The sequence below is a fragment of the Phasianus colchicus genome, chromosome 1 (assembly GCF_987193195.1).
Source record: "Phasianus colchicus chromosome 1, bPhaCol1.hap1.1, whole genome shotgun sequence".
Classification (NCBI taxonomy): Eukaryota; Metazoa; Chordata; class Aves; order Galliformes; family Phasianidae; genus Phasianus; species Phasianus colchicus.
Genome location: NC_143436.1, coordinates 75,992,194 through 76,014,580, shown reverse-complemented (window position 1 = coordinate 76,014,580; position 22,387 = coordinate 75,992,194). Strand labels below are relative to the sequence as shown.

At 41.8% G+C, this 22,387-nt stretch overlaps 1 protein-coding gene and 1 long non-coding RNA gene across 9 annotated transcripts in view; one reads left to right on the top strand and one right to left on the bottom strand.

The window, feature by feature from the left end:
* Positions 1–9,715, bottom strand: part of LOC116231394 (uncharacterized) — a 40,572-nt gene extending 30,857 nt beyond the window's left edge. For 2 of the 3 annotated variants that reach the window (XR_016470105.1, XR_016470104.1), the window contains exons 1-3: positions 9,625–9,706; positions 9,025–9,328; positions 1,861–1,969 (exon numbers count right to left, since the gene is read on the bottom strand). This is a non-coding gene — a long non-coding RNA (uncharacterized LOC116231394). Of the gene's footprint in view, positions 1–1,860; positions 1,970–9,024; positions 9,329–9,624 lie in introns of all 3 variants that reach the window. The other variant, XR_016470106.1, reaches the window with a different exon arrangement.
* The window catches only part of ARHGEF5 (Rho guanine nucleotide exchange factor 5), a 37,914-nt gene continuing 24,895 nt past the window's right edge, over positions 9,369–22,387 (top strand). For 3 of the 6 annotated variants that reach the window (XM_090148184.1, XM_090148179.1, XM_090148205.1), the window contains exon 1: positions 9,874–10,177. In XM_090148184.1, the coding sequence (XP_090004310.1) occupies positions 10,035–10,177 (143 nt within the window). In that variant the 5' untranslated portion in view covers positions 9,874–10,034. Of the gene's footprint in view, positions 9,735–9,873; positions 10,178–11,303; positions 12,038–22,387 lie in introns of those variants that run through there. The other 3 variants (XM_090148200.1, XM_090148189.1, XM_031597124.2) reach the window with 3 other exon arrangements.

Below are 22,387 nucleotides of genomic sequence, written 5' to 3'. Positions count from 1 at the left end.
GGTGGACAGGCAGGATAGCAAAAGCCTAGTATACACTGTCCTCCTGTCTCCCTTGAAAAAAGGGGAACTGCTGGTGGCCCTAGTATACATTGTCCTTCTGTCCTCTTGATGAATGGAGAACAACCTATGGGCCTAGCATATGTCCTCCTGTCCCCTTTGAAAAATGAAAAATGACAGGTGAGTGATAAACCTTATATGGAAACGCACCTTAACAACTGTGTCTAATACGCTGTGTGCCTGAGATGCTCAGCCAATGAGTAACAGGAGAGATATACTTAGTAGGAAGGGTATAACATAGTATCGATCTCACTAATTAAGCGCACAATTTCTTCCTTGCCACAAGGTGGCGTGCGCCCGCTATTGCAATAACGAATAAACTTCGTCACTTCACAAAGATTGTGTCTGATCAGAAATTATTGATTTTGAGTGTTTCTCGCACTATTGGCATAAGGCAACATGACTCTTGTGCACCAGAATGAACAAGCAGCTCTTGCCCTTTCTGAGGCTAGAATCTCTGAGGTTTTGTTTTTAAAAAGCTGAAACTATAAGAAAATGGTAGGTGTTGGCACTCCTAGAGAAATCCAGTGTATCTGCAGGGGTCATGGAGGACAAATTTCTAAAGGCACTTCACCAACATACACGTGTAAGAGTATATCTGTATTAACGTTACCTCTCCTGTCTGCAGGAAGGAGGCAATACCTTCCCAATACAGCATAGCATGTTATTACATACAGAAGCTGAGAGAGCACCTCAAGGATACCTCTCATGCAAGGACACTGGGGAGGAATGCATTTTTCAGCTTTGTCCCCCTCTGCAAAAGCCAAGTTTATGAAAATTTATGTGCTTATGTCATAAAAAACTGCACTGTTATGCATAATTATATGCACAACAAAACAAAAAAAACCCAAGGCCTTCATCCTGGTGGCAGGGAGAATTTCTGTAGCTTTAAGTGCCTGACACTACAGCCATTCAAGATTCTCTTAATTTAACACAAGGATGTTAGTGTGCAATCTTCTAATTAACTGGGAATCATCTATATACGTGCATGAGACTGATTAATTTATTTGTTTGTGGGATGCATTTTGTGTCTATCCAACAGAGGGAAAGAAAATAAAGGGCTGGTCTGAGTCATAAGCAGCACTGACCTTTACCACAGGAAACAACACTTAGATGGACAACATCACAAGTTGATCTTAGGCAGGAAGCAGCAGCTTCTTAGCACTGCTTGGAGTAGCAGCAATGTGCAGGATGGGGCTAAGGCAGCACAGGGGAAAGAGTCTGGATATCATCCTCCTCCCCTGGCTGCACATGCTAAGATGCTGCAGCTGCCTGCCTGGGTATATGTGCAATTCTTTCTGTACCCAGCTCCTACACAGCAATAGGATTGAACCATAGTACTATTTGGCAAGCTCTTCAATTGCAGCCTGCTTCTCCTTTCAGTTTTGCTTTCTATGCTGGATTTTGCTGAGGTCCTACTGTTTGAACAGCTTTGGCTAGCACAAAACAACCTGCAGCATTATGCCTTTGTATTTCACCTTTCACTTGCAGTCATTTATTTCCAGGGCTTGCAATGAACCTCAGGATAACTGACCTACCTAAATACAAAGAGAACAGGAGACAGAAGCTTCCTGGTTGTTCTGACAGAAAATGATTTGTTGTCAGCATTCCTTTTAGAGATGACTTGAAGTGTCATAGACAAGCACCCAACAGTTTATTGCTCCAAACACCCACATATATGAAAAAGTCAGAGGAAGACTGAGGAAGCACCTGTCTGCACAGCTGTCATTCCTGCTGTTCTCCTGTTACTACATTGGCAGAGTGGCAGAGCACAACACAGCAAACCCCAATTTTCCAGCTTACCAATAGGCCTGTTGGCAAAAATGTCCCTCTCCATCCCAGGAGGGCAACTTTGGAGATCCCTCATGCAGCTGGTCTGCAGGAAGAACTTTCTTCTTAAGCTTCAAGAGCCCTGTGGAAGTAACAAGAGGTAACAGCGGCTAACAGTTATTGAATGTATGAAGTCAGACAGATTGAGTTCCAGATGGGGCCCCAAGAGATAAAGAGCACGTAAGAGCAAAGATGTTAGTAAATTAGTCTCCAGTTCAAGAGAGGCAACATTCAAGATGAGGCTCTTAAGAACAGGATCACAGTCAGATTGCTGCAGAGACCTTGGCACGATCCTTAGGACCCTTTCCCATACACACATCAACTGTGCTCCTGCGCTGCAGCCCACACTGTTCTCAGCAATGCTGACACAGATATTTCAAAGCTGTATCTAAAATCACCAAAGGATTTGGAGAAGAAAATAGCTTTTTGCATTCCTCTTGCAATTCAGGATCACAAATGCAGAAATTCAGATCACTGCACAAAACAGAGCTGCACTATTGGCCTGCCAAAAATTCCCTGGGAACTGCATTGTAGGATTTCAGTAAGAGACACTTTCTAGTAACAAGCAATATGTAGTGTCTATTGCATGTAACATGCCAATGGGGAGAAAGATTTCCTCAAAACTGTCACTGATCTAGAAATGCCCTACCTAATTTGGCAGAAAGGAAGAGTTATTTGGAAATATTTGCATAACTAGCTTTTGGTAAGCTTTTTTGAAACTGTTTTACATTATTCATAGATAGTGCGACCAATGCTATGAACTCTGGATTCCCAGAAATTAACACATTTGATGATGGAGTAGAGGTAAGCCTACAAAAAGCTTTCTTATCTTTCTCCTCATTTGACATCTCATTCCCAAATACAGTTGTTTTGTCTCCATAATGTTTTTCTGTACCTTTGCAGCCATATGGTTTTGGGTTTAGAATCCCTGTTTAGAGATATTACCTTATATTACTTAGTTACACTTGTGGACCCTTTTTAGGTAGCCCATGGACCTCCTGATACGCATAGACAACAGATGAGAAATGACTGCAATAATCTTACTCAGTGAAAGGCGCCTATTCAGATACTGTGTGAATAGTGTGAACTGCAGGAAATGCGACCTTTCTCTTGTGCTAATTGAAGGTCCCAGGTTCACATTATTTAGCTGTAGGGCCACTTCCATATACATCTCCATATATTAGTCAGGTAGGAATGGGGCTTGAAAAGCAATGCTCAACACAAAGGAATGAGATGCCATGTTGCACAAGGTATATCAAATGTAATTTTTGCAGTTTTGGCTGAGGAAAATCTTCCTAAAGATTTAAAAACTCACTACTATTTCACTGGAAATGCAGTCACTAAGTTGCCAAATATTATTGGAGAGCAGGAAACAAATAACTTTGACTACCAAAGGCTGGGTAATTGCTTCAGAGAATATGTCCCATATAGGTATAGTTCCTTTTTTCCCCAATATTTACTCAAAGAAACTTCTTGCTTTTTAAAGTCCATATTTTATTAATCTTGAATAAAAAGACATTTAATTGAATTAGAATAAGCTTTAAGCTATTGCTTTCTGTCTTGTAAAACAATATATAAGAAAATAAATGTGAAATTTTGGGTTTCATTTTGCTCATTTCTGAGGGAAGTCAGTGAACAACACCCCCTGGGAATCTGTCCTCAAGGACAAGGGAGTAGAGCAGAGCTGGCAGATCTTTAAGAAAGCTTTCCTTAGAGAAAAAGAGCTCTCTATCCCTAGGCATAGGAAATCAGGAAAGGAAGGCAAGAGACTGACATGGCTAAACCGAGACCTGCTTGGTCAAACTGAAGATCAAAAAGAAAATGCACAGGCAGTAGAAGCAGGGACAAATAACCTGAAAGGAGTACAGGGATGCTGCTAGGCTGTGCAGAGATAGAGTCAGGAAGGCCAAAGCCCACCTGGAACTGGACTTGGCAAGGGGTGCAAAGAAGAATAAGAAAGGCTCCTACAGGTACATCAGCTAGAAAGGAAAGTCAAAGAGGGCGTATCCTCACTAGTGAGCAATACAGGCAAGCTACTAACAATAAACAAGGAAAAGGCTGAGGCATTCAGGTTCACAACTGCCTGTGGAACCTGAACAAGCATGGATCACAATGAGATGTATCCCAGAATTCTTGAGGGAATGTTCTGACATAGCCACTCTTCTTATTTGAAAAGTCATGGAGGTCAGGTGGAGTGCATAGTGACTGGAAAAAGGCAACATCACATCCATTTTTAAGAAGGGAAGAAAGCATGACTCAGGGAACTACCAACTGGTTAGCTTCAGCTCTGTGCCAGAGAAGACCACAGAGCAGATCCTCCTGGAAGCTATGTGTATGGGAACTTTTGAATCACGGCCTGAACCTCTGATTGATCACCTAAGGCAAGCACTGACTCAGCCACAGGAGAACAGGTGAAGGCAATTCACCTATGTGACTGGAAAGGGTGGAGAATGGCTCCACCTCTCCTAGACTCCATTTAAAAGCTGACTGCCACTAAAGAAGGAGCTCTTTCTAGAGATTACTATCTTTGGAGTTTTTTTGTGAGGCTAGGATATAGGTGAGCATTTTCATTTATTTCTGATTATCCCTTTTCACTGTGATAATCCTTCTAGTTATACAACCTGTAAAATACCAGCCTAATTACACCTTTCTGCTAATGGTATATTTGTTGATTGTACACTATCCTAAGGCACATGGAAGAGAGGGAGGTGATATAGGATAACCAGCATGATTTCACCAAGGGCTGGTCCTGCCTGACCAACTAATGGCCATTTATCATGGTGTCACTCTGTCAGTGGACAATGGAAAAGCCACTGATGTCATCTGTCTGAACTTCAGTAAGGCCTTTGACATAGTCCCCTATCATTTTCTCCAAATTTGAAAGATATGGATTTGACGAATGGACCTTTTGATGGATGAGCAAGATTGCATTACAAAGTATGGTGGTCAATGGCTTGATGTTCAGATGAAGGTCGGTGTCCCTCAGGGATCTTTATAGGAATAGGTGCTTTTTAATGTCTTCATCAATGACATCAACAGGGAGATTGAGTGCTCCCTCAGCAAGATTGCGGATGATGTCAAATTGTGCGATGAGGTCAACATGCGTGAGGGATGGGATGTCATCCAGAAAGATCCACACAACCTTGAACAGTGGGTCCAGGTGAACCTCATGAGATAATCCCCACTGTCAACACAAGCTGGGGTATAAAAGAATAGAGCACAGCCCTGCTGAAAAGAACTTGGGAGCACTGGGGGATGGCAGGCTGGACTTGAGCCAGCAATGTGCCCTAGCAGCCTAATTAAAGCCAACCATATTCTGGATTGCATCAAAAGAAGTGTCAGCAAGTCAAGGGAGGTGATCCTGCCCTTCTCCTCTGTGCTAGTGAGACTTCATCTGGAGAACTGCATCCTGATGTGGAGTCCTCAGTACAGGAAAGATACTGACCTGTTGGAGTGCATCCAGAGGAGGGCCACAAAACACCTCCCCTACAAGGACAGACTGAAAGAGCTGGGGCTGTTCAGCCTGGAGAAGAGAAGGCTCTGGAGAGACTTGATAGCAGCCTTTCAGTACCTAAAGGGGGCTACAAGGAAAAAGGGTCTACTGTAATATAAGACAAGGGAAATTGTCACTAACTAAAAAGAAGGAAGATTTTGATTGGATGTAAGGAAGAAGCTTTTGAAAACAAGGTGAGGCACTGAAACAGGTTGCCCAGAGGTATGGATGTGCAGTCCTTGAAGATATTTGAGGTCAGGCTGGACCATGCTTTGAGTAACCTAATCTATCTGTCTAGATGTCCCTGTTCATTGCAGGGGAATGTGACTAGGTGATCTAAAAGGGTCCCTTCCAACTCTAACAATTCTATAATTCTATATGAAATCATAGGTAGGAGACATGTTGTTGATTCTTTCTTCTTTCCCTATTTTTTCTACCTGCTGCTATGAACAGTTCACACTGGCTTGCTATGTCTGCTCAGCTGACAATATTTGCATTCTCAGCAAAGTAACTGATGATCCACTTTGCCTGCTTTTGCTACTAGTGGCTGGCCACTCCTTGCTTCAATGCAAGAAAAATCAGAATAGGTCAAGGAAGCCAGAATTTGCACATGTAAAGCAAAAACCCTTCTGAAGCCCTCGTATGAACAGTGACACCCAACCAGACTGCACTGCAAAAGCTGCAGCTGTGACTGCACCTGGAAAAATCCCACCCAGTCTATTTGCACAAAGCCAGAACCATGTTTGTGCCTTTTAAAGCAGGCAGTAGCTTATAAAAAGTGAACTGTTGTGCAATGACAAGGCTAAATGGATGCGTGCAAACAAAAATACACTTTTGCCTCCTTATGTAGCTGATGTGCAGGGAGACTCTAGCTGAGCTTGGAGACTCCAGCTGACCCCTTTCTCTTGCATTTTTAACAGTAGCCTGTTTCTGGCAGCAAGCCTGAATTCCTGCCCTTTTCTCTGAAATTTCTCACAAGCACCTATATGAAAGTAGTGTGTAGCAAGTAAGCCATTTAGGACAATGGCCCTGTTTGTACATCAGTCAAGACTACTGCTATTATTTTGGAAGAAACGTCCGCAACACAGTAAACAAGCCACTAGTTCTTAATCTATCTTCTTAGGATATGCATGCTCTCTGACAATATAGGTTACTGTCTCTGGACTGTTATAAATACATATCATTTCAGTAATCTGGTTTTATAACGTTTCACATAGGAAAACATATCCAGCACTGTAATCCAGTTCTGAATTTTCTTAACTCCTTCTGTCATGTCCAGCTATTCCTGAACTTAATTTGGAACAAATTTCAGGAAAGATCTCAGAAACCAGTACTTGATTATGTTAACTTTATTATTTCTTGAACTCCAAGAACAAGTGACACCCTGCCAGTCAACAGTAGATATTCACTATTACAGTTGTATTTGAAAACAATTGTTTTCAAATGTAATTGAAGCAGAGTCAAATTAAGACAGGCCCAAACCCATTTCCAGAAATGAAGAGCTACTGTGAAAGTATACAAAGAAATAAAAGCTCAACATACTGCTGCTTTCTATCTGCTGCCACGTAGGGAAATCAGAGCATGACATGCACCTGAATTTGAAGGGGGGGAGGGGGCAGCTCAAATCTGCATCTCTGAAAGATGGCTTCCATTCTGAAACAATTTAATATTTCATTAACTTCTTTCTGCTCTGCCATGGTGAATCCAAAGAGATGACTATAGGAATCTAGATATAAGTCATGACAATATTGCTAAGGCTATATTCAAGATAGTAACAAAAAAGATGAGTGGACTGTGTAATCCTGACAATATACTCTTTTTTACTCAAGTACTTGCTCTAGCTGAGTAAGGTGCTGACACCTACAAACCCAAGAAAAGCATAGACCCTGTAGCACTACCAGCACTGGCTCTTAACTTTCCTCACAGAGTCCATCAGCTACTGGCCAAAAATGTTGACTCACTGTAGCTCATCCTGCTCAAGAGGATGAGGAGGAGTACTCCAAGATTGGAACTGGACCTCTCCTGCTCATAATGTGGTGCTCCCGATAAGCAGATTTCTAAACAAACAAAAACACTTGTATTGCAAGGGTGGTTAAATTGGGACAGGTTGCTCAGAGAAGTCATGGAGTCTCTGCTCTTGGAGATGTTTAAAACCATCTGTTCTGATCATCATCCTGGGCAGCTTGCTCCAGCTGATCCTGATCTAAGGGGGGAGCCTGAGCTCACTGATCTTCAGAGGTGCCTTCCAATCCCATTAATTCTGAGTCTGTAGCATACTTATTCTTCACTAACCTTTCCTTTGTGTTACTGATGGAAGAAGTACCTCAACTGCATTTCAGGAATTTTCATGCAAACACACAGAAGTTAAGTTACAGAAGGAGAGCTGTCCCACAGAAGGATGTAGATACTGTGATACCAAGAGCTGTATGCTATTATTTTTATGCATATCTTCCCCCTAAGTAATACATGAAGAAAATTTAGGCACTCAAATTCCCTGTGCAATAGATAGGGAAAGCAAGATACCTCAGGATATGATTCACAGAGGCAGAAAAGAAAACTGCCTCTAGAGCCACTGGAGCTGCCAAGGAGAAGGGTAAAGTTTAAGCCCTTCTTAGACAATAAATCATCCTTTTCTGGATGACAGAGGTGCCATTTCTTAGTAGCTACTGGACTGGGGTTAGAGCTGCAGCCCACTACCTGCTGCTAGTTGCTTATAAAAATGCAGTAGGAAGAAGCATCACCTACGTAGATAATGGTCCGAAGGTTTGTGCAACAACCCAAAATACACACGATCCAGAGTTGGTTTCCCTAGTCCCATGCCTTTTGGGAATTTGAGGTATACATTTCTTCCCAGTTGACTGTAAATGCTGTGATATGGAACAGAAGTATCAACTGCAGAAGCTGTTCCACTACGAAGAAATTATTCATCCACACAACTGAAGAAAAGAGTATAAAAGTATAACAAAGTATCAAGCACAGGTAGGATTATCACAGTCTGGATAGAGCTTTCAGCTGGCCACTTCTGAAAGGAGTTTTCCTGCCAGAGAGATCCTGCAAGAAAGGGAGAATTGAGGAATACTCAGATGTGGGCTACCGGGTTTCTCAAGTGGTTTGGTCAAACTTTCCCTTCTCTTTTGCTCCAGTGTCCTGGTGGATACACTTCAGCAAGCCTCATGAAAAGGAAAAAAGATTCAGGGAAGGGACAGTATTGAATATCAGTTCAAGGAGACTGCAAATGTATTATGGATAACTCCTTCCTCACTCACCTGTCTAGCAAAATTCTTCACAGTTTTGGATCTAGTCATATTCCTCTTTTCTCTACTGGCCTCTGTCCCACTCTGCCAAGTCAGGGAAACTTCCCTACAGCCTGTCCCTGCAGCTACAGTCAAGCTGTAGATAACAACAGAACTTATTTCACTAGGAACTGATACACTGTCCCCTTCCAGTGCACAGTTGAACATGACAACCACAATAACCATAGAAAGTTTTTATGCAGCTAGGTTACCTAGGGATATTTATCTATGTACTGGGAAGGACAAGATGTCTGAGAATGGCTATTGTGGATTCAGACTTCTGGTAGAAATTAGTTTTTCTACTCAAATTCTGCTCAATTTCATCTTTAATAAGCTGTTTAATTCACTTACCCCTATTTGACAATCCAGGACATAATGTTAGGATCTCTGAGATCTACTGCAGGGGCTGAGCTGTGCTCTATGCTGTGAGGACAACTCTTCTAGCACCTGGTGTTTTCCCTTAAAATCCTGGCTATCTGTTGAGGGGGGAGGAAACACAGCAGAAGGGTTCACACATGCAAAAACAACAACCTTAAGCAGCAAGAAGAGAGACTCGGGTAATGAAGAAGGTAAAAAAAGTAAATGTCATAGTTCGTCTTTCTAGAACCGCAAACGACAGGGGGCAGGTATGCTGGCTCTGCTGTCGCCTTCAAGACTGAAAAAAAATCAAAACCAAAAAAACAGCGTTAAGCGCGTTTTCCACCCCGAGTTACGCACAGAAACATTCCTCGTCGTGCTCCGAGCCACCGCACGGCCAGCTCCAACACCGAGATGACTCCAGTGTGAGAGCTCACCAGGAAGAGGACGAAGACAACTCTCCTCGCGCCCAGCCCCGCACCCACCAGCGGGGGTGCGAGCCCCGCTGTCAACCCCGCACGCCAATCAGGCGGCCTGCCTGCCTTCCTGTAGGTGTGCCCGGCTCACCTGGGAGCTGCGGCGCTGATGACATACCTGCAGCCCTGGGGGAAGCACAGAGATCTCAGCCTGCTGTCGCCCAGGACAGGGGGGCCCCAGCCGGAGCGGTGCTGGGGGCAGCGTTGGCCCCGGCCCGGCCGCCGCAGGTAAGGGCACTGTGAGAGTGGCGTTGCCGTTTGCCTGGAGATGAGCGGGCCTGGCGCCCGATCCCACACAGGCCGGGCTGAGGCCGGGCTGAGGCCGGGCTGGAGGGGCGCTCTTCCCGGGGCCGGTGTGGTAGGGAGAGGACGGCCGGGAGAGCGGCCCGCCGTTTCAGGATCCGACGGGGAGGAGGCGTAGGAAGGATCTCGGGGGAAGGAACTCGCTTTCATTCCGCGGTGGGACGACGGGCCTGCTGCCCTCCTCTGTGACGCGGGGCTCGGCCCGATGCGCGTAGGTGTGGATTAATGTGTGGGGAATCGCCGTTCGGAGAAGCCGCGCGGAGCCAGGTGCGGAGACGTCCGCTCTGGTGCCTACGGGGAGAAGGAGCAAGGAGCTTATACCTTCGGGGGCCTTCGCAGCCTTTTCGTGATGCTCCTGCCCCTCACAGGTAGAAACAGAAATGTGGGCCCGGCCGCCGGTGCGCTTTTGCGCACTGCTGCTATGCCTCTCACATGAGAGTCAGGTCTTGCGTTGGTCGCTGGACTGTGGACTTCAGAGGCCCTGGTGTCTCAGGGCTGCATTTGGACTCTGGACACCTTTGCTCATTCGTGTCTTGTGACTTTTATGGCCTGTCATGGAGGAGCGGAAGAAGAGACGCATGCTTGCTGCACATTTCCCTTCTCACCACTTGGAGCTTAACCCAGAGCTGTGGTTACACCCTTGGTGCCCCAAGCGACTTGCCCAGCCTTAAAAGCTCCTGCCTGGCCCACCCAGCACCCTTGTTATCCTTACGCTTTGTGCTTTAAATTATTTTCAGAAGTTGGATGGATCAAATCTGGCAGACAATATAGGGGTAGGGAAGCACTTTTGCCAAGGGATTACTGGATATGGATGCTGTTGCCTTGTCCTTCCCCCTCACTTGCTGACCAAACCACATCCATAACATGCTATTGAAGTTTTGTGACAGCATTCACTGATGTTTTAGAATTTCTTGGAATCTAAAAGGCTTATTGGAGGTAACTTGTATAAGGACAAAGTCCTCTTAAAAGCTTGTGTGGGAGGGAGGTGGGTTGTTTTGGAGTGATAATGTATGAGTGACCTGGGTTTCTGGAGTGCAACTGAACTGGGTGAGGAGAAGGCATTGAAAATATGATTTGAAGTTGTTCTAAATCTGAATTATTCTTAAGTCTCAGTTGTTAATATTTGGTTTCCATGCACAATCTCATTTTGCCAGCTCATGGCTGATGAAGTACTTGTAGTGCTATCTGTGCAGTAGCTCGGTGGTCTTGATTAATCTGAATGGGAAGGGGGATCACATGCTATAATCACTGGTGGCAGCATGGACTAGAATTAAGCCTGGTGCTCCTGCTGAAGCCCTGTCTTTTTAATGTCTGAAACTGTGAAACCTGGGTACTTCCTTTGAGGAACTCTTCTGAGAGCCTTTGCTGTTTACAGCTTCATTTCTGGGCCTTGTTTTATTTCATTGTGTTTAATTTGGATCTTCTTGCTCTTGTCCCTTGAGCCTTCTTATTTCCTGTGGATCACTTTTTTTTTTTTTTTTTTTTCCAAGTCCCTTCTAGATTTAAAAAACAAAATTTTGCTAAGGCTTATGTTTTTTATTTATTTACTTATTTTTTATCATTGCTCCAACTAAAAATTAGCCCACATCCTTGGAAAAAAAAAAATCGTCTCCATGACCAGACAGTGCTGGTGCAGAAGGGTAGCTTGAAGCCAGGCATGAGTAGCCCTTGTGCTAAATTGAATAAAAGAAGGAATCATATGTTTAATTCCTATATTTCTGGGCTGAGGCAGTAGGCTGTGGTTGCACAGATCCTCTCAGCTAGCACTGCCACTGGAAGATGCTGTTATGCTACCATTTATCATCTGTGCCAGTTCCCTAGCCTGGCTTGTTGTGAAGCCACATGTGCATATGTGCTAGAAGGGAAAGAGCAATGTAGGATGGGAGTAAGGAGGGTGGGACGGCTCCTGGCATCTGTGTCAGTTGACAAGTTAGGGAACTTGTGAAACTAAGGCTTGAGGTACAGGAATTGTCACAAGCACACTTTACCTTAAATATTTATGGAAGATACATATTTTTCTTCTTTCAATATTTCCTTTAAAGCAAGTGTGTGAGACCAGCTGCCCTGATTCACTCATTAGCCCAAGTTTACTCAGTTGCAGGACTTGGTTGGTCAGCTGAATTTAGGTCTATGGCATGGATGTCCAACCTTTTGGTTTGCCTGAGTTGGACTGAATGAAGAGGAATTGTCTTGGGCCACGTATAAAATACATAATATCGTTACTGTGGGTAAGTAAGACAACTTACTTTCTAATGTATTTTTTTATTAAAACATAAAAAAGAGAGAATAACATAAACATAAAACTAGTGTGATATTTTTCCTTGTTTTTGTGAAACTAATGCATCAATGTCTGGTTCAGTGGAAGTGTTTGCAATTCTTTGTGAGTTCTCAAAGTGCTCGTCAGAGATTTCTGATGAAATATTACTTTTCCTGTGCTTCATCCTTTAAAACACTTGTTCACGAAACATATAAGCCACTGAAAGGTAATGACATGAATAAGATGTGATTGTGAAGTGAGGGTTATTATTCTCTGGTAAAATAGGTCTTGTAAAAGTGTAGTAGAAAGACATAATCAAACTTTTATTTGCAACTTGATACATTACATGTGAGAATTCACAGGTAATGTGTTTTTGTCAGCTGAAAAAGTAGTCAAGAATATATTAAAAAACTGATGGTATTTTTTTTTTTTTGAATCTTCAAACTTATCGCAAATTCCTTTATCAAAATAGAAAGCATAGCTGCATATTTTGTACTGTTCACAAGAATGTGTTTAGCCAATGCATCAAAATGTTCATTTGCCATAACTTGAACTTGCTGTAATTTTGAACAGTTATGATTTGAAATACAGCACAGATAAGTTGATTTTCATCTTGAGACACATCTTTAATTCATTTAAATGAGCGGTCAAGTCCACCAAAAGTGCTAGACCTCTGGGCCATTTTTTATCTTTAAGTTCTGGTGCAGAATTTCTTTTTTGATTCTGTAAATGACTTGGTTTCATTTTTAAAATCATGAAATCTTTTTAGCATTTTACCCCAACTTAGCCACCTCCTTTCAGAAAAGTAAATGACATTCCCATAATCAGCATGCAAACTTTTAAGGAACTCCTGGAACTGGCAATGGTTGGACAATGATGAAATTCTCAGATTTGATGATCATTTGCATTACATTATCCATTTTTAAAGCTTGTATATGTAGATTTTCTTGATGTCTGAAGCAGTGATGTTTCATCAAACATGAATTGCTGGTGGTAATTTCATTGCCTTCCTTTAATTGTGTAGGTCCCTCTTTTTTTTACCAGCCATCTCTGGGGAACCATCAGTAGCTATACTAGATGTATTGACAGAAGTTGAAGAAAATTGCTTTAATATATTTTTTACTGCTTCATACAGATCAAGAGATTTATTGTGTCTTTTAATGCCACCAAAGGAGTTATTTCTTCAGTGACACTATATTCACTATCAGTATCTCTAATGAAGATGACAAGTTGAGCTGTATCTGTAGCATCAGTACTTTCATCTATCACAAAAGCATAAAATTTGAAATCAGCAGCTTTACTCCCCAAGTTTCTTGTGAAAGACTTTCTGAATTTTTTTTTCCAGTTTGCCTGGCTACAGTATAGTGAGACAAACTGGTATTAGAAAAATCAATTTTTTAAAAATCAGGACAAATTAAATCTGTCACACTTTCCAAACATTGCTTAATAAACTCGTCATCAATAAATGATATTGGGTTTTTTTTTTCAGTTAGATTTGCTACCGTTTCACTAGCTTATTATAATAGAGTTCTTTTGAGTTGTAGCTTTTTTTAAAAAAGATTTTGTTGAGATGACAGATTTTTTTTTTTCAGTTCTGCTATTTTGTTTTTACAAAGTATGATCTCCATTGAATTTGTCATCATGTTTCTGCATATATCTTTTCAAATTATAATCTTTGAAAATTGACGCAGTTTCCTTGCAAATTAAGCATAGTGCCATATTGTTTATCTTGTCAAGAAAGAACTCATCAATCTATTTTTTTATTGAACGTTCTTCCTTCATCCATAATTTTCCTTTTTTGGGGTTCTCATTTTCTTTTGAGACACCATTAGGTATGTTGAAATATCAGTATCAGCAGTCACTATGTTTTGTTCAACAAGTGACACAAGCACATGTCACGTGTAATACATGTGGGTTTTGATGCAACTGAGTGTGTGTGATGGGTGTGAGAGAAAGTCTGTTCTGCACTATGCCCCCCTTGTTTTGAATAGTATATGAAAAGTGAACAGGAGTAGTTGGCTGTAAATTAACTTCCTGAGACTGTATGCTGTTTGCAGAAAGTCACATAGAAGTATGTGATGATTAGAACCATGGAAACATTCAGACATCAGACTACTTTTGTAGCCTCTAACTGAATGTTTAAGTTCTTAATGTGTGAGAACTTTGTTGGAGATCATTTTCCACCACTGGAGTTCTTGCCGTGTATTATACACAAAAATTCCCAAATCCAATTCCACTCTACCAAATGGCCTGAAACAGTGGTTGAGTACCTGCTGGGAAGGCAGGACCAACCCAGGTGTATGCAATGCACCTGAGTGACCAGAAGGAGCGGAGTGAGAATCCACTCCTTCCCACACCTCATTTAAGGGTTGGCAGTGGAGGGCATCTCTTGCTGGAGATCTCTGTCTACCTGAGGCCTTCTGAATGTAAGCAGCTCTTTTCCTTCATTTCTGCATTCATGGCTGCTGCATTAGGGCTCATTCTCATTTGCTATAGCCAGAGACTTTGCTGTTCTGCTATTATCATCCTATTATAGCATTACACTGGGTCATGCTGTGGTGTCTGGACAATCTAGTGGTCCCTTGCATGTGTGGGCAGGGCAGCACAGTCTTGCTGATGAGATTAAGCCTTGCACAGGCTTAATGCTACTTCATTGATTTATCCAATGGTAGTTTGAGGTTTCAAAATATTCCAATCTGGAGGGAAGGATTAGAATTATAGGATTTCTTCATATTAGAAGATGGGATTAAGGTTGCTTCCCCATAGCAGATGAAATGGGGAGTTAGAAGCATCTCTGTGTGTTTCAGGTGACTAGTTCCATCAATGAAAAAATTGGTATGCTAAACTGAAGAGCACACTAAACACAAATCCTGCCCCCCCAAATAAAGTGTCCTCATAATGCTCTGTATATGGAATGAAGGGAGAAAATAACCACTGGAGATGTATAGTCACAGAGGAATCACAGAATCACAGAATTGCCAGGGTTGGAACCTCAAGGATCATGAATCTCCAACCCCCCTGCCACACGCAGGGCCACCAACCATTCCACCTGATGCTAGACCAGACTGCCCAGGGCCCCATCCAATCTGGCCTTGAACACCTCCAGGGATGGGACATCCACAACCTCTCTGGGCAGCCTGTTGCAGTACCTCACCACTCTCTCTGTAAAGAACTTCCCCCTGATGTCCAACCTAAATCTCCCTTCCCTCACCTTAAAACCATTTCCCCTTGTCCTGCTGTCACTCACTCTTTCAAAGAGTTGATTCCCCTCCTGCTTGTAGGCTCCCTTTAGGTACTGAAAGGCTGCAATGAGGTCACCCCGCAGCCTTCTTTTCTCCAGGCTGAACAAGCCCAGCTCCTTCAGCCTGTCCTCATAGAGGAGGTGCTCCAGTCCCCTGATCATCTTTGTGGCCCTCCTCTGGACCCTCTCCAACAGCTCGCTATCTTTCTTGTACTGGGGGCTCCAGACTTGGACGCAGAACTCCAGATGGGGCCTCACAAGAGCAGAGTAGAGGGGAACAATCACCTCTCTGTCCCTGCTGGCCACCCCTCTCTTGATGGAGCCCAGAATCCCATTTGCCTTCCGAGCTGCAAGGGCACACTGCTGGCTCATATTAAGTTTTTCATCTATCAAGACCCCCAGGTCCCTCTCCACAGGGCTGCTCTCAAGGACCGCTCCTTCCAGTCTGTAGGAATGCCTGGGATTCCTCTGGCCCAAGTGCAAAACTCTGCACTTTGCCGTGTTGAACCTCATGTTGAACTTAGGAAGGCTACTAAATAACATGAAATTTGGTTCAGTTCAGACCAGGAAGTGCATCTGCCTGAGGGAGCAGAAGATCAGATACAGTTCTTTTGGACTGTGGGAGCCCTATGCATGTGGCACAAAACCTGAGCGGAGTCCAGTGCAGTGACTTGTTGGACATGGTCATTGTTTGCAGCTGCTGCAAGATGGCTGCAATGGCTACATATACATATGCACTTAATGATAGAAATAGATAACATAAACCAGTGTTGAACTAATGCACACAAAGCAATGGGAGTAGAAGTGACAAGAAGATTCTTTGCCCACAGATATTGCTTAGCAGATACAAAAAATCAGAGAATGAAAGCTTATGTATGTACCCTTTATATTCACAAAAATTACAGGTCTGGTAATCAAAAGTGCCTGCAAATACTCTTTGAATAGCCTAAGTCTTAACTAGAACCTTACTTTGTTACAGATTCCTGTCCTGTGAGAAGGTACTAATGAAAAATTAAGTGTATACTAGCAAGAGTATGTCTTTGCTGGCATACTTTATTTCGTAGCTGAAGGAAAGGTACAGCAGCCTTACTGATGCCTAGCAAAGCACTGATGTTGTAGCTGTGTCTTCAGAGGATCTGGGCTATAAGCAAGATTATTTTGGTATAGATTAAGCCTGTGCTGCTGTTAAGACATACAAATTGTACTGTAGGTATTCCATAGTACAAGTGTATAAGGGTAACTAGCCCTGTGAAATATAATCTAGCTGCAACATTTGAGTCAGCCTTCTTTCTAAAGAGCTCAGAGATTCCTATTCAGATTTACAAGGTAAGGGTTGTCAGGTTGCATGACAGCAAAGATGAAAAGGTGTAGGGTGCATGTTTCCCTTCTAGATTTATACAAGAACAGATGTTCCAGGCATACTGCCAGCCTTATAGGATGGGGTCAGTGTCTCACTACACAATATTTTGGACAGCAAGGGTTAGATCACAGAATCATAGAATTGTAGGTCCTGATGATTTATATTCTGTGTGGCTTGGATAAATTTTGCCACTGTCTGTTGCCTTTCTGTGTCTGTTTCTGTAACTCACTTTGCCCTGTCACTCTTCCTCATCTGTGGGAACTGCTGGGAAAAGGGGATGTTCTCTTAGTACATCTGGATAAGGGATTGAAAAGGAAACTAAGATATTTTCATAGTCACAGAGTCAGTGCTGCCTTCTGCTGTCTTGCTACAGAGCTCATTTCAGCCTGTGTTCTGTGCCACCAGGGAAGGCAGCCTGCCTCTGGCATTCACGTGGTCTACTGTATTGCTTTGCACAGTGTGTGAAACAAGTTTTATCTTCCCAAAGAGGTGCATGAGCAGCTTGGACTGCACTGGAGCAACAATAATGCTGTGACCAGTCACATGGCAAGGCAGTAAGAACCCACCTGAAATCATGTCTCCATTTATAGAAAAATAATAGCAACTGTATTGTCAGGCATAATGGAGCTCTTTACCTCAATTCTAAATGTTGCTTCATTCTTACCTATTTGGCTGCTGAGTGTATAGTAACAGAGATATTAAAAGAATAAAAGTAGGCATTGGAGTGGAAAATGGAATAACTCTAGCTCCTTGATAGTCACAGCAAAATGGCTTTAAAGAAAAAAGTATAAGAAAATATGGGATTTGATGGACCCTGCATGCAATGAAAAAAAATCCTGAAAATCAGGAATTTCAACTTCAGCAGAGCAGTATGAAGTCAAATCTGCCCTGAAATACATTATGTTTTACTAACATGTTTCCTTTGATAAGTTAATTTAAAATTCGGTACTGTACAAATTTTGATTGTGACAATGGAAAACAGTGTAGTGCATTTGAATTTTTTTCATTTTTATTCATGGAATTGCAGTATTGCAGGGGTTGGGAAGGACCTCAAGAGGTCATTGAGTCTAATCCCCCTGCTAAAGCAAGTTCCCTACAATAGGTCACACATCCAGACAGGTCTTGAATCTCCATAGAAGGAGACTCCACGACCACTTTGGGCAACTTGTTCCCATAAGCTCTGTCATACTTACCATAAAGAAGTTCTGCATGTTTGTATGGAACTTCCAATTTTCAAGCTTTAGACCATTGCTCCTTGACCTATCACTACACACCAATGAGATGAGCCTGGTCTCATTCATTTGCCTCCAACCTCCCTTGAGATTTTTGTAAACATTTATCATGTCCCTCCTCAGTCATCTTTTTCCCAGGCTGAACAGACCCAGGTTACTTAGTCTTTCCTCGTAAGGGAGATGCTCCAGACCTTCAGATACTGAAAATAAGGCCGAATTTCTCCAATTTGGAAGCACTGTACTATGATACATAACTCTCCAATGTGTATTATTACTTCAGTAATATATTGTCTTTAAATAGTTGTCTGGGGACATGGTAGAACTGCAGTTTTCTGCTGAAGTGATGCAGTAATCCTGAGCCAAGAGTTTAAGACCAGGCTCCTGAAATTAAATACCTGAATCCATTCAAAACAATTAGATATACTCAGTCTGCCTGAACAATTCCAATGTAATTAAAATATTATTGATTTGTGTCTGTGGGCTTCTTAAAGCCATAGGTTCAGAATTATAGATTATTTGAGAATAATAGTGGAAGGGGGAGAATTGGATTTTGGTGGTTTTGTTTTGTTTTCAACAGAGGAGACCCTTGATTTTGGGAAAGGTTTGAAGTGGGACAGGAGTGTGACATGGCTTCTGCAGCAGAAGACATTTAAAAAGTAATCCCAAACTTCCTTTGTCTCTCAAAGAAGAGATTTAAAAATTAAATTGCATAGGAGAGATCTGACCTGTACACCTAAGTTCAATTTTATTTGTGAAGAGTTGGTTTTCAAGGATGGTTTGGTGGAGATACTTGTTTTGTGCTTAGAGATGCCAAGAAATATTTGATGCTGTATTTCTTGAACTCATAAAATTGTTGGAATTGCAAAAAGGGGCTTATCTGAATATGGACAGAGTGAAAAATAAGCTGCTGTGAATACCTGACATTTGTGAAGTTATGGGGCAGGTACTTTCATCAAGTGAATCACTAGAACGTAAGCATGATACAAGAGTAAAACTGGTCCAGAATGAGTTGAAACAATTAATTATGAGCACTATTTCTATGTATCTGTTGTTTGTGTAAAGCAACAGTACAAAAGTAAAATACCTTAGGAACACCTTTCATATCTTGAAGAATTTGGAGGCAATAGACAATGTAAGGGATCTGAATGAACAACTAATACTTTTTCTGTTGGTGAAGGGATGGTTTAAATAAGACTTTACCTATAGTTGCAGTCTGTTACAGAATTTAAAACAGGGTTTTGTGTGTTGATCTCACTGAGTGGGCACTGACTTACTAATCCTGAGAGCACATCTATGAGGTAGGAGGGGTTGTGGTTCCCTCAGCTGCTCAGGTGGGCAAGAGCTGCTAATCAAAGAGTCAGAACTGGGAATTCTGTTAGGGAGAGTTGGAGGGTGAAGTTGCGGTTCTCAATTGCCTTGAAAAATCACTGGTCATCCAAGCCATTTGTAGATCCCTTTTTTTAAATTTAAATCAGATGGTAACAGTGGGTAATTGAAAGAATGAGAGTTCCTACTATCCTAAAGTGCACAGTTCCATTTCCTGTTATGTCACTGATGTCACCCTTTGTGGACCCATCAACTTGAAATTTGTGGATGACCACAACTGTTTAACTGTTCACAGGCTGTAGCTGTAGGAAAAGCACGACTTCATACAACAGTCATATTAGTGCATCTTTATCACCTTTTATTAGGATAAATGCTAGCAGAGCAGGAGTACATAAACATTTGCAGTGCAGGGTATTTTTCTTTTTGAAACAATAGCAGTAATACTGCTAATTCCTGGTGTGATTATAACTGTGATCATTCTTTCTCTACTTTCTTTCTGTTTCTCGAGAGCAGGTCTAAAATCACCCATTGTAACTCCTATGTATGCCAAGGGATACAAAAGTGTTTTGTTATCTCATGATGTGTCTCACTAGTGATTGTTCTCACAAGCATACTGAAATAATGAGCTTGTACTGTCCTTCAGTCCTACAGCAGTCAATCATAGCCAGATAGAATGCGAACCTGATACTGAGGAAAGACAAAGAACTGTGAAACAGTGGCTGGATGTGGGTTGTTAAAACCTCCTGCCCTGTGGCTATGCGGGTGAGACCTCACTTGCTGCAATGTTAGCTCTCAGGCATCATGTGTGCTGTGGAGAGCAGGTGATGTGCAGAAGTTGCTTGCTTCTTGCTGCTACCTGACCACCGATATGCTGTGAGACATGAGAGTATGCGGTTCATTAATTGTGAGCAGTGATTTGTTCTTTGAGCTAGATTTGCCAAGACTGGCAGAGGAAAGATGGAAGAGCTGTTCTCTGTATGGGAGTACATTTGGAAAGAGAGATTTGACTTCCCTTCCTTTCTGTCATGGTCTATGGACTACACCAACCCTTTCTTTTGTGCCATCCTGATCCTTCCCCCTTCAGACACTCCCTGTAGTTGTTGGCTTTCCCAAGACAGAACTGCTGTACCTGAGTGCATGCTGTGCTGTTGCCTGTAGTGACTGCTACGTGCAACAAAGTGATTTGCCATATTTGTCAAGTCTGATAATCTGGTATAGGTGAGTCTAATGAGCAGTGTCAGAAGTTAGGGCAGAAAGCTATCTGAAGCTTAACTCTGCTGAACTCCACTGAATCTAGGAGAGAGAGGATGTTTGTGTCTTGCTTATGTTCCACTGATTGAAATTTTTGCAGGTAATGAGAAAGACAGTGAGCTGAGTCTTGGATTTCATTAACTACTGCCTGTAACTTCCCAGGGGAAGTTACTTAGGCTGAAGTATGCACAGTCCCAGTGAGAATATAGTATGCATGCTTGTGTAGGTTGGTGGATCCGAATATGTCAAGGACTTTGCATTGCTTAGCTTGACATTATTGTGTGATAGTGTTGTGAAAGAGGTAGAGGAAATGATATAAACTCTCTGTTACACAATTAGTCATGATGACTATTAGGAGACAAATTGTCTCATGTTCCAATTTCTTACTAGCATACTGAAATTGTAAGCTTGGGAGTGAATTTAAGGTGCAAAGGACTGCTCTGTATTTCTTTTTGGAGGGGTGTGGCCTAGGAGGAGAAAAAGAAGCAGTTCTGTGTGCTGTAGGGCTTCTTTTTTTTTGCCTTTTTGTGTTCTACATTCTACATACAGTGTGTCATGTTGAGTCCTAATCTAAATTCACTTGGACCTGTGTATCCTCTGTTCTAATTAGTCAGGAATGAAGCCTTAACATTTTTTGGCTTAAAAGGCTAAGATAAACCCAGACAGTAAGATCTTGTCTTTGTGCCATATATATATATATATATATATATATAAAATTTTTTTCCCTGACCTTTTCCAAACTGATAGAGGTCAGACATACGTTTTTCTTGATTAAAAGCCAGAATTCTTGCATATCCACATGATTCTAGGAAGTGGGACTATATGTAAAACAAAATACTATGATGCACACAATGAGCCTTTGCCAGTTGTTACTCACAGCGCAGTGCCTGTGCATCCAAGACTTCCACGTCTTTGCATTAGTACTTTCCTGTTCATCACCCACACAATTCTTTTGGCTTTGGGTGTGTGATGCTGTTTTTTCCATGGGGAGAGGGATGGGGTCCTCACTGGTGCTTTCCCACGTTTACATTGTTTGAAACATTTTATTCATATCTAATACTTTTTGCTTCCAAAAGCAAACTTCTCACTATGCTTCTTTGATCTAAGTTCACCAGTTAACTGTCTAAGAAAAATCAGTTAATTCTCTGAAAAGTAAATTTGGAGAAGAATTTTATCAAAACCTGTTTTCCTCCCGCATGTCACTACATCCCTTTTGAATGGACTTTTATTTTTTGGCTGCAGGTTTCAGAACAAAGCAGCACCAATGTTGTAATATTGCCAAGTATTGTTGGCTATGATACATATCTCAAAACTTTTTTCACATTTTTCATTAAGTCTAATTACTAGAGTAATAAAACAATAAAAATGCTGTGGGGAGCAAAGACTGAAAACACATACTCTGAAAGCACGAAATGAGGACAAATGAGTTCAAGATTTAAGAAAAACAGTTGCTATGTCAGATGTAAAAAATCAATATTTTATTTGTATTTCCATTTGATGATACTTAAAATATTGAAGCCAAATACCTGGCATGTTTTTTTTTTTTGTTTTTTTTTTTTTGCTGTGGATATGATAGTTGTAGCTGATGAAGTTGTGCTGGTGAAGTTGTTAGCACAGTGTGATGAAGTTTTGTTGCTATTACTAGGAATTTTTTCAGTTGCGCATATATATGCTTCACTTATTGATATAAAAACACTGTTTTACCAGTACCTTGATGGCTGGGGATATTTTGCTGTATAGCTTACCAGTTGTCCTTTACTGATAAAATGTTCCAGCTTTGTATATTCCATTCTGTAAAGGCTCTGGCAGCTCTCACTACTGGAAGCAAGAAATCTAACTGTTCTCATATGGAACTTGATCCAGTTATGAAAACTTATGTTTTTTCCAAGAACATCAGAGAGGACAACTTCA